Source organism: Bufo gargarizans, chromosome 1, assembly GCF_014858855.1.
Source record: "Bufo gargarizans isolate SCDJY-AF-19 chromosome 1, ASM1485885v1, whole genome shotgun sequence".
In the NCBI taxonomy this organism is placed as follows: Eukaryota; Metazoa; Chordata; class Amphibia; order Anura; family Bufonidae; genus Bufo; species Bufo gargarizans.
In genome coordinates, this window is record NC_058080.1 from 423852949 (window position 1) to 423866121 (window position 13173).

Below are 13173 nucleotides of genomic sequence, written 5' to 3' on the forward strand. Positions count from 1 at the left end.
TTCAAAACACTTTTTTTAACTTATTTATTTTTAAACTTTATTTCTGTCCCACTCACAGTATTGTTTCCCTACCACAGCAGACTCACTATGCGTGTTGCTGCAAGGTACAGTGTTCTACACCACTATACAGGCTCTCTAAATCCAGGAAATAGCTGTCTTTTAACACGATTCTCCACAAGTTAATTCGGATCAAATCTTTTTGGAAAATTCGGCGAACCGACCAAATCAAATTTTTTTGAAATTCGCTCATCTCTAACTACAGACACCATTTTTTTTTATTTTTTTTTTGTGAACTGTCCATTTATTATTAGATGGTTGGCAACCTTTATGTTCAGTAAATCAAATAGATAGACAGCTGTAGATAGCATTTTACTCCAGTGTAAAGTAGGTCAAGACTGTTGTATGGAATACTGGTCTTAACATAGCAGAAATAAAAAGGTGTGTAGATGGCTTCATAAAAGTATTGAGATGTCCAGCACCGAGATAAATAAAAATCTTCAGTCTTTATTTCATAAATTTAAAAGAATGTAGTTTCTTCACATAGATGATGGTGACGCCACCAACACGTTTCGATCATACCATGATTAAGATCGTATAGATCGAAACGCGTTGGTAGCATCACCTTCATCCATGTGAAGAAACTGCATAATTTAGACATCTACTACTACTTTTCTGGATCTGTACAGACTGGACCGGGTCCTTGCGCGTGACACCATATGTGGAGGTGCTGGCTTACTCTTCTAATCGTTATTTATAAAAGTATGCAACGTCAAGAAGAAATATAAAGATATACAAACTTTATTAAGCACACAAATAGTACTGGTATAAAAACCACAATACACACTATGGTGCAGTGACCTAATAAGTACATGCTCCAAAACCACACCTCCTACCAAAACATAACCAAAAAATCGAATACTACTAGATAAACACCTAATACTAAGATATGTCTAAAAATCAACATCCTGTGAGCAACCTGCACTATAAACAAAATTACATCAGATATGCAAAAGGAAGAAAATAAATTAAAAAGAAAAGAGAGCGAATATCGCAATGCAGAGAGGAAGGGGTTTATATCCAACCCCACATGTATCACCATAGGATATTGTTTCTCTTGCTTTTCTTTTATTGCTATATTTTTGGGAGTATGGCTATACATTCTGTATACCCAGTGGCACCAGACTTTATTTTGATGAAACACTAGTCTTGCTAAATTCCCCATGGAATTAAATAATAAAATTATTGTTAATTTAAACTACCACTAGGGGGAGCTTAGGAACTTGTGTTTTATACATTGTAGTTAATACTGAAACAATTTGCAGTACACATACCACTAGTGGTGGTTCCTGGCAGACAGGATTTTAACATTATTTTTCTGGTTGTGTGAATACAAATGTGATTTTGAGCTCTGTGTAAAAAATATTATGCAGCAAAAATGTATTCTAAAATTAATCCAAAGTGAATGTAGCATCTAAAATTGACAAAATTATAAAATTTTTCCATGGATTTTCATTGTCCACTTTATCATTTTACAGCTACAGTCTAGTTGGTCAGAAAACTATAACCTGTTCAACGACTGGAAAATGGAGTGAGAATACTCCACAATGTATGGCCATTTCATGTGATGAACCTCCAAATATTGACCACGCTTCTTCATACAGTGCTCATAGACTTTATGGAGACACTGCATATTATTACTGCTTTGATGGGTACAGTATGGCTGATAACAGTAAAATGCTGTGTAACACGGAAGGAAAGTGGGTACCTCCTGATGGCAAGGAAGCACCTTATTGCATTGCTGATTTTTGTGAGAAGCCTCCTGCTGTTGCATATGGTATCTTGGAGTCAATCAGCAAAGCCAAATTTGTTTCTGGCACAACAGTTAGCTTCAAATGTACTGAAGGCTTCATACTAAACACCACTTCTAAGATTGAGTGCTTGCGTGGTGGACAATGGAACCCATCACCTACAACAATTCAGTGCATACCGGTCCGTTGTGGAGAACCTCCTGGAATAAAAAATGGCTATGTCAGTGGTAATAACTACAGCTTTGATGCAGTGGTAGCTTACAGTTGCAACAAAGGGTACTACATAAAAGGGGAGAAGAAACGGACATGTCAGGCATCTGGAGAATGGAGTGGTCGGCTTCCAGCTTGTCATCCAGTGTCCTGTGGCCAACCACCTGAACTTGAAAATGGTGTTATAGAGGTGTGTGTGTTCACTTCTTTTCTTTCAAACTAACTTCTTTATATTTAGGTTGATTTATTTCTAGACTTTTTTTTATTTATTTACATTAAATGGGTCCTATACTTCATGTTTGAGCTGGAAGCTTCTCAGAAACTTAGAAAAGCTTTTATTTTTTCTGCATGTTCCAGCAATAACCAGTGACAGTTTTACCATCAGTGGCTTCAAAAAATGACTGCCACTAGGGAATAGAAATATAACAATATCTCTGCATCCATATTACACAATTACCAAACGCTGACTACTACTCTGGTTAAAGAGGACCTTTCACTCGTATACAAACTAAAAACTAACTCTATCTGTGGGCAGAGCGGCGCCCAGGGGTCCCCCTGTACTTACTAGTATGCCTGGGCGCCGCTCCGTTCGCCCGGTATAGGCTCCGGTGTCTCAGCTCTGTCTGTTGTATTAGACAGATTTTTTGTAGGAGGCGTGTCCCTTGCTGCAGTGCTGGCCAATCGCAGCACACAGCTCATAGCCTGGCTATGAGCTGTGCGCTGCGATTGGCCAGTGCTGCAGCAAGGGACACGCCTTATACAAAAAATCAGTCCAGTACAACAGACGGAGCTGAGACACCGGAGCCTATACCGGGCAAATGGAGCGGCGCCCAGGCATACTAGTAAGTGCAGGGGGACCCCTGGGCGCCGCTCTGCCCACAGATAGAGTTAGTTTTTAGTTTGTATACGAGTGAAAGGTCCTCTTTAAGTAATATACCGTATGACAACAATTACATTTTAGGAATTACTCTGTGTAAATCTGGTACTGATGCCGAGTTACAGTGTATTGTATTGCCCATACATTCACAGTTAGGGCTCATTCAGATAATCATATGAATGGGTCCGCATCTGTTCCGCAATTTTGTGGAACAGGTGAGGACCCATTCATTTCAATGGGGCCACAAAAGATGCGGACAGCACACCTTGTGCTGTCCACATCCGTAGTTCTCTTGCGAAGACCGGCAAAAAAAAAAAATTGAGCATGTCGTATTCTTGTCTGCAATTTCACAAATAGGCATTTTCTATTATAGTGCCAGCCGTGTGCAGTCTGCAAATTGCAGCAACACGCACAGGCCAGTATCTGTGTTTTGCGGACCGCAAAACACTACGGTCATCTGAATGAGTCCTTATGCTGTTTGTCACTGAAAACAGTCAACAAGCTTGCAGTCAGAGACAATTACTGTGCAAAGCTTGATGAAGAGAGGAAACATCTTAAAGCAACAGCCCATTTCTAGAAAATAAATTCACATTAGCTGGGGAATGAACAGCACACTTACATGATGATCTCCAGTTCATCTTTTTAGATGCAGATCTGCCAGTTCCCTAACTCCTCTTTTGCCATCCAACATGGCCGCACTCCTTCTCATACTGCCTGATGTATACTGTGCACTTGGTAGCCCAAGATGCCTCCTGTTGCCCTTGGATTTGCCATCACTGCTCACTTGAACAGTGCTGTCCAAACCAGGAGAAGGCATGGAGAAGTAGGAAGTGGTTTGGGCTACCAATGCACAGTGTGTATCAAAAAGTCAGTAGCCATCTTGGATGGCAAGAGAAAAGCCTAAGAATTAGCAGATCTACAACTAAAAAGAGGAAAAGAAGGTCACCATGTAAGTGTTTTGTTCGCTCCCCAGTAAATGTGATTTTTTTTTTCCCTTGAACCGTAGGGTTGCTTCCAGCAGGTCTTGTGTTTGGTATTTCAGACAGGCATATTCTGAATGGCTTGTTATTTATGATTGGTCTTTGAATGCTGTTGTTGTTTATTTCTAACCATATGTTTTGCTTGTTTATAGTGTTCACTGTGTGCTAAACATGACAATATGACCTCATTTCATGAGAAAAATACAATTTGATTACTATTTTTCAATCTATCCTGGCAGACCTGACCAAAAAACAGCAAATCAGCTATTTTTATTTTATTCTGTTATGGCGTTTACAGAATAAATATTGTAATTTTAATAGTATGGACGTGTTTTGACATGGTGTTACCGTTATGTTTATTTTTTTATTATTTATTTGTTTTTCTATGTAAAATTGGGAAAGGGGGTGATTAAAATTTTTCATATATTAGATTTTTTTTTATCTTTTTCTTTTTAAATAGTAATTTTTAATCCCTAGTGTTAAGAACCATAATGATTCTGGAGGTTAGTATCACCAGCAGCCAGTAAAGTAGAATAATATCAGACAACAAATGGAACTGTATAAAAGTAGGGTGGCTCACCTGTACACTGTATGAAAAGGGTGCACTGATCTCAGTGACTCACCCGGTCACTAGATAAAATTTAAGGAAAAAAGGAAGAGATCGGCACTCCACTTGCAGAATCACTCTGAGAAACAATTTATTTATAAGCTGGAATACATAGTGATACATAATTGATATAAAATATTATATATATATATATATATATATATATATATGTGAAATATAAAAGTGAAAGAACTATAAAATAAAAATAAAGATAAAAACAAAAATAGCGAGCAAATCCACAAAAAAAACAATAAATCGACAACCTGTAATAAAATAGTGGCACAATTATCAATTAATAAATGGAGATAGTCAATAAACTGAATTTAATGTCAGCAAGTCCATCCAGTTCACTCGATGTTCAGGGTATATTTTGCACAGTTCAAATCTAGGGTATCTCTTTATTTATATGGCCACAAGCGGCATCTCTCGCATTAAAATGTTGCCGTGGCTTTGTACTGATAGGTACTCCCTGTTGAATTTCATTTATGTTGCTTGATGTCCAGTAATTGTGTACACAGATTTTATCCCTTCAAGTTAACGCTGGGTGGACTATAATATATTCTTCTATTAGACGGGTGTTAGTTATATGTTGATTATATCCGATGAAAGCATGGAGATCCCTTGTTACATATTCTGAGTCATTCCCATATATTCCTACATGTGGGTTTCATATAGGTGTCCATTCAAGGGTTAATGATCAATGTTTCAACTGAACAATCTGGGCAAAAGATTACAATAACTATATTGATTGTTTTCCCGTAATATGTACACGAGTTGGTTTGGTATCCTTACTCACGGTTTTGTTGTTCAGGGATGGAGGTCTAGTGCCTGCCGTGGTGTCCCACGTGGTCTTAGGCGTTTACGATCTTACCTCTGAATCTTCCCTCCCACCTGTGAGTAGTAGGCTCGGCTCGTGCACTTGAAAGGGGAAACTTGTACGTACGCTTGTTTGTGGCACAGTCAAAGTGCTGCGTAGTGTGTAGAAGAACAAATGGAAATGGCCTCCAAGTATTCAGTAGAAATGAGTAACAAAAATGATAGTGCCACAAATGTTTTAAATAAAATATTAAAGTGAATTATCTATTACAAAATACATGTGATTACTGTTTAAATCATTTCAAATTTTTTCATTTCAATTCAACCTTTTTTTTCTTTCTGCAGAATAAAACAGGCAACGTATTTGAGGATGAGGTAACTTATTCCTGCAAACCTGGATACAAACTAGTTGGTAGCAACAAAAGAGTATGCCAATCCAATAAACAGTGGTACAGTGAGTCTCCACCATCATGTACTCTTCTAAGCTGTGAAAAACCACCACCCCTTAAACATGGTGACATTAAAGGGGCAACTATTGATGTTGGTTCAAAAATTGAATTTGTATGTGATGAGGGATATGAACTTGTTGGAGAAACTAGCTGGACTTGTCAAAAAAATGGAAAATGGGACAAAAAAAAATTACCTAATTGTGTACCATCAAAATGCCAAGAACCACCACTATTAGAACACCAGTTAGTACTTAAAGAGGTTGCTAATGAAACAGGAGTTGTAAAATTTTCCTGTAGAGATGGCTATGTTCTCCAAGGTTCCTCTGTTTTACGATGTCTACCATCACAACACTGGAATGATTCTTTTCCATTATGCAAGCTTGTTCTCTGTCCCAAGCCACCAGATATTGATTTTGGGGACCCCAAATCAGTGCCTTCTCTTCATTATGGGACTAATATACAATATACATGTATGGATGGATTTCTGCTTAGGGGACCACCTGAAATAACTTGTGAAGCAGACGGTAATTGGGGTCCAGATCTTCCTAGCTGTGCTCCAGTTGAGTGTACTCAACCAGATGAAATTCCTAATGGAATTGTTGACGTTCAGGGACTGACATATCTCAGCACCGTTCTTTATACATGCAAACCTGGATTTGAGTTAATGGGAAATGCAACATTAATTTGTGGACCAGTAGGACATTGGCTAGGTGGACTGCCAGTATGTAAACCCATCAGATGTCCTGGAGCTAAAGATATTACAAATGGCAAAAGTTCTTCACCCAGTCTTCATTTTGGACAAACTGTCACATATTCATGTAATAAAGGGTACAGACTTGAAGGACAGCCTATTATTACTTGCATGGAAACCGGAGAATGGGATGCTAATCCCCCAATCTGTAAAGAGATTGCTTGTGATCCTCCTCACGCTATTAACAATGGCTTTGTAGAAGGAGCTGATTATAGGTATGGCGCCATGATCATTTATAGTTGTATGCCTGGTTATCAGTTAACTGGACCTGCTATAATTACTTGTGAAGATTCAGGTTGGTCCAGTCCTACTCCAATGTGTGTGCATACAGATTGTGGTCTGCCACCACATATTGACTTTGGACAATATAGAAAATATGATGACAACATAATGAATGGGAACCTGAAACTTGAAATGTATAAAGCATCAATTACTACCCAACCTCCAAACACTCTATATAATTACCATAAAGGTGGTAATTATTCAGTGAGGGATATTAGCAATGATGTGTCAGAATTTTTATATGGAACTTTTATTTTGTACACTTGTTACCATGGCTATGAACACCATGGAGAACCGCTATTATTTTGTCAGGAAGATGGTACTTGGAATGGAAGTGCCCCTGTCTGTTTGCCAATAGAATGCATTATACCTATAGCTCCTGAAAATGGCATGGTACATTATACTGATAAATCACTTGATAGCACTATTTATTATAAATGTAAGGAGGGATATGAACTTATTGGGTCAGAGAACAGCACCTGCTTGTCTACAAAGAAATGGAGTAATGACATTCCGCAGTGTGCTATCATATTTTGCAAGCCACCTACCCAGATACCAAATGGATACATAGAAGCCTCAAATTACTCATATATGAGTGTTGTGCATTATAAATGTGACATTGGATATAGAATACATGGCTCTAGCAAAATAACATGTCAAGAAGATACACAGTGGGATGGGGAAGAACCTATATGCATCCCTATTTCTTGTGGTCAGCCCCCAGTTCTAATAAATGGACAAATCAGTGGAAATGACTATAGTTATGGAAAGCATATTGAGTATCAGTGCTTTGAAGGCTTCATCCTCAATGGTGCTAAGAACAGAACCTGCCTTGAGGATGGACAATGGAGTGGAACATTCTCAGATTGCATACCGATAACATGCAAAACACCTCAGGCTGTTGTTAATGGGGAGATTCAAGGGACAGAATATACTGTTGGAAGCAATATAATTTATAGGTGTAACCAAGGGCATAAGTTAGAAGGAGTATCAAAGCTTACCTGCCAAAAAGATGGAGCATGGGATGCAGAAGCCCCACTGTGCACTCCCATAGATTGTGGTCCTCCAGAAGATATTTCTCATGGTTTCCTTAACAGTTCAGGCTTTCATTACAATGAATATGTGCAATATATTTGCTTTCCTGGTTATGAAATACATGGAAGTCCGACACGACAATGTTTAGCAAGTGGCTTGTGGAGTGGAAATGCCCCCCATTGTCTTCTTTGTGAATGCTCTAAACCATCTATTCTAAATGCAAAGGTTATTGGAGAGGATTTCAGCTGTGGCCATTCAATCGAAATCAAATGTAATGATGGCTTCAAACTGTTTGGACATTCTGAACTCAGTTGTGAGTCTGCAGGAAAATGGAGTACAGGCTTTCCATACTGTGGAAAGGTGTCTTGTGGTCCTCCACCTATAATTCCAAATGCATTCATTAACGGTAGTAGTTCAACACTTGAGAATGCAATCAAATACACATGCCTCACAGGCTACATTATGCAAGGGAAGTCTGATCTTGTGTGCACAGAAGATGGAAATTGGAGTAATCCCTACCCTATTTGTCAGTTACTTTCCTGTGGAACACCACCAATTATTCCATACACCGTAATAACTGGGGATTCCTACACTTATGGAAGTGTGATTGAATATCGGTAAGTCAACAAATAGTTTAGCTTCTAATTTGATGTGTTTTAATTTCTTTTTCTAAGGATTCTAAGAATTACATTTTATATAACTTGAAATTCTACTACTATGTGTGAACATTTATATGAAGGGAAGGTTCACAATTGGCCATCTTCTAGCATGTTGTTAAATAGGTTAGACCAGATTAGAAAAAAAGAACAGTTTTGCTTTTTGGGATTCATGCACACGACCGTAGTTTTGGTCTGTGTCTGACCCGCATTTTTTGCAGATCACACATAGACCCATCATTTCTATGTTTGCAAAAAATGCAGACAGCATACGGATGACATTCGTGCCACCATTCAACAAATTATAGAACATGTCCTATTATTGTGCATTTTGGGGCCAAAAAGAGCTGGTTCTAGTAGAAAAAGATGGCAAGCACAAGTCTGGTATCCGTATTTTGTGGATGCGCAGTTAACAGACCACAAAATGGATACATTTTTGATCTTATCCAGAAATAGTGCCACCCTTGCCATTCAGCTGTGTTTTGTACTGAAGGTCAGGCCCAATGAATGGGGATGAGCTGCAATTCAAAACATAGCCCATAGACATGGTTTTCCAATGTTGCACAACATCTTTAAAAGGAACCTGTCAGTGGTTTTTACCCCATGAAAAAGCTATTCCTGCTATACAGAGGTTGGGAGACCAAGTTGAGCAAACTAGTCACTGTGTTTGTTTAAGAGGCAGAAAAAGGCCTTTAATACTGCAATCAGTGCATCCTTGCTTATATCTTAATGTAATCCTGATAGCACTTTTGACATCCCCCCTCCAAAAAACAAAAAAAAAAAAACCTGCCATCAGTGCTAGGGAGTCTTTTCTCAACATAACAGAGAACTTAGAGAAAGCAATCAGGGGGTCAATTACGATCAGAAATACACCTATATTAGGAGTATTTGTGGAGCAGATTGCAGCGCAAAGGTTATTTGCGCCGCAATCTGCAATTTTTCCCCGCTCACACCAGGTATAATAAAGGGTGCGTGGCCGGTCTTAATAAATGACCCCGTGGCCGGTCTTAATAAATGACCCCGTGGCCGGTCTTAATAAATGACCCCCTTAGAACCCATAAAGCACTTCTCCAAGTAAAGAAACAAAGAAATACTCTGCTTGGAGGAGTGCCACCTCCTTGAAGGCCTACTACACTGAGTTCCACTGACTACAGTATCTTACATAACTTCAACTGACTTCTTAGGCTACTTTCACACTAGCGTTCGGGTGTCCGCTTGTGAGATCCGTTTGAAGGGGCTTCCGTCCAGCCCTAATGCATTCTGAGTGGACGCGGATCCGCTCAGAATGCATCAGTCTGGCGGCGTTCAGCCTCCGCTCCGCTCAGCAGGCGGACACCTGAACGCTGCTTGCAGCGTTCGGGTGTCCGCCTGGCCGTGCGGAGGCGTGCGGATCCGTCCAGACTTACAATGTAAGTCAATGGGGACGGATCCGTTTGAAGATGACACACTATGGCTCAATCTTCAAACGGATCCGTCTACCATTGACTTTCAATGTAAAGTCTGGACGGATCCGTCTGAGGCTACTTTCACACTTAGAAAATTTTATACAATATAATGCAGACGGATCCGTTCTGAACGGAGCCACCGTCTGCATTATATGAGCGGATCCGTTCAGAACGGATCCGCTCTGAACGCTAGTGTGAAAGTAGCCTAAATGACATGTCAGAAACTGTGAAGCTTTACTTTAAAGATGTTCATTGTTTAGCTTTAAAGGCATGTCTAGTTGAGTCCTTGGGTATTTAAAAGTTCTCATGTTCACAGAAACCAGCCAATGTCCATGTTACATTATTCAGGTGTAGATTTGGAAATTTAGATTTTTCTCTGCCAGATAAAATAGCACCCTTCACTGTACATTACCAGAATTAATCATGTTACTTGAATTCAGCACCAGAACCAGGCTCATAACACAAAACACCAGACTCAAGCTCATAACATGAATACACCACCAGAACAATCCTCAGATCATAATATAAATACGGTATCAGAGCCAAAGACAGCACATACATTGCATTTAGACCCTTTCTTGTTTTCACATTTTGTTATTTTGCAGTCTTGTGCTAAATTTTTTTTTAAAAAAGTTCAAATTTTCCCCATCATTCTGCATGCATTAATGAAAAAGTGAAAACAGAATGTTCAAAATATTTGCTAATTTTCTGAAAAGGAAAAACTATTCAAACCCTTTACTCAGTAGTTAGTTGAAGCAGCTTTGACAGTGATTACAGCCTCTATTCTTCTTGGGTATGATGCTGCAAGGTTTGTACACTTGGATTTGGGGATTTTCTGGATCAGCTTTAAAAAATAAATAAATGCAATTTGCAGTCCCAAATGCACAGGCAACATCTGTGCAGCTGCAGCAACGAATTGAGACCCATTCAACTAGAATGGGTGCGTCCGTACCGCAAAAAAATCAAACATGTTCTAATTTGTTGTGGTACGGAGAGAAACCCCACAGAAGCACTCCGTTGTGCTTCCGTGGGGTTCCGTGCCTCCGTTCTGCACTGCACCTTCTGAATTGCGAACCCATTCAAGTGTTCCGTGATGCGGTGACCACACTGCCGATGCCCGCATATTCCGGACCCACCGTTTGCAGGCCACAATACGGGCACAGTCGGCAACGGCTGTGTGCATGAGGCCTAAGAGTCATTGAGGTGCTTTTTTGCTAACTTTCATGTGTCTTTTACTGAGGAGAGGCTTCTTTCTTGCCACTCTGCCATAAAGCCCAGATTGGTGGAATGCTGCAGTTATAGTTGACCCAGATGTTTCTCCCATGTGCAGGATCTTTAGAGCTCAATTAGAGTGACCATAGAGTTCTTGGTCACTTCTTTTATCAAGATCCTTCTCCACCGATTACTTAGTTTGGTGGGGCGACCAGCTCTAGGAAGAGTCCTCGGTGTTCCAGACTTCTTACATTTAAGAATTATGGAAGCCACTATGGTCTCAGCAATTTTCAGTGCAGTATACTGAATACTTATAGCCAAAATTTAAGTTTTTATTTTTAATACATTTGCAAACATTTCTAAAATTCTGTTTTCACTTTTTTGTTATTTTTTATTAAGAGGGGCTGAGTGCAGACTGAGGAGGGGGAAACTTGCTTTTTAACTTGTTTTTTTTTAGCACAAGGCTGCAAATAAAATGTGAAAAAAAGACTTTCCAAATGCACTGTAAATAAAGCAACAGAACCAAGCTCATAACATATATACAGTACAAGAGCCAAACCCATTATATAAAGAATCAGCAACAGAAACAAGTCTAATATAAAACATATAGTACCAGAACACAAATACACCCCCAATATCAAGCTGTTGGACTTATGTCTTTTTTCAACCGCATTAATTACGTAGCTATGTAACTATATGTAAATGCAGCAGCAGAACCAAGCTCATAACATAAATACGACACTATAATGAAGATCATAATGTAAATACAGCACTAGAACCAAGTTCAGTACATAAGTACAGCACAAAACCAAGATTAGTACATAAATACAGCACCAGAACCAAGCTCATAACATAAATACAGCACTAACACCTAGCTTGGTACATAGATATAGCATCTGGTTCAAGTTCAGGAAACATAAGTACAGCCCTATTATCAAGTTTGTAACATCAATAGACTACCATAACCAAGTTCATAACATAATACAGCACCAAAACCAGGCTTATGCCATATACAGTACCAGAACCATATAACATAAATACAATACCAGAACCAAGATCATAACATAAATACAGTAACATACAAGTACAGTTCTAGAGCCAAGCTCAATTCAGAAATACAGAAGAACCAAACCCTGTACATTAGCAGTGTACCAGAACCAAGCTCAGTACATAAATTAAGCACCAGCTGTAAATTAAGTTGTCTTCTGCAAAACCTTTGCCGCAACCCTAGTTAGGCCTCTTGCACATAAATGTTATTTTTTTTTTTTGCCATTTACGTTCCATTTTTGCGTTCCGTATACGGAACCATTCATTTCAATGGATCCGCAAAAGAAACCTGAAGGTACTCCGTATGCCTTCTGTTTCCGTATTTCTGTTTTTCTGTTCCATTCAAAGATAGAACATATCCTATTATTGTCCACATAACAGACAAGGATAGTACTGTTCTATCAGGGGCCAGCTGTCCCGTACTGCAAAAAACGGAATGCACACGGACATCATCCGTATTTTTTTGCGGACCTTTTTTATGGACCGCAAAATACTGAAAAAGTCATACGGTCTGGTGCAAGGGGCCTTATTCAGTGATACCTTTTTCATTGTTGGAGTGAGGCCTCATGTAGCAGTCATAATGCAGCCAAAAACGTCATAGTTAGTATAGTGTTTGAAACGGTTAATGGCTGAGTGTTTTTTTGAGGTATGACAGATTACTTCTCACAAAACCATAAAGCTATTAACAATCAATTTGATAACCCCATGGATTTAAATTAAAACTACATATCATGGGTTTTTGTTTCATAGCCCTGCTTGTTTCCCCACTGTTGTTATTTCAAAATTATTTATGTCCCACAGGACAGAAGTGGCAGGTGGAAAGTCAATAAGTTTTTGAGGCCTTTCTAAACGTCTTTTATGACTGTTGCATGAGACTAGGGGACTTTGACTACCGAATGATTAAAGAGAACCTGTCAAATATATTTCACTCATTAAAATACCTCATGCATATCAAAAACTACTAAACAGCACAATAACATGTTTCAATGAAAATTCTA

At 39.0% G+C, this 13173-nt stretch overlaps 1 protein-coding gene across 3 annotated transcripts in view; it reads left to right on the forward strand.

Annotated features, from left to right (window-relative positions):
* SVEP1 (sushi, von Willebrand factor type A, EGF and pentraxin domain containing 1) overlaps positions 1-13173 on the forward strand; it is a 250409-nt gene that overhangs the window by 151421 nt on the left and 85815 nt on the right. For all 3 annotated transcript variants that reach the window (XR_006387049.1, XM_044271731.1, XM_044271743.1), the window contains exons 21-22: positions 1536-2208; positions 5644-8432. Coding sequence is in view for 2 of the 3 variants with exons in the window: in XM_044271731.1 (XP_044127666.1) it covers positions 1536-2208; positions 5644-8432 (3462 nt within the window). In the remaining variant the exon portion in view is untranslated. The remainder of the gene's footprint in view (positions 1-1535; positions 2209-5643; positions 8433-13173) is intronic.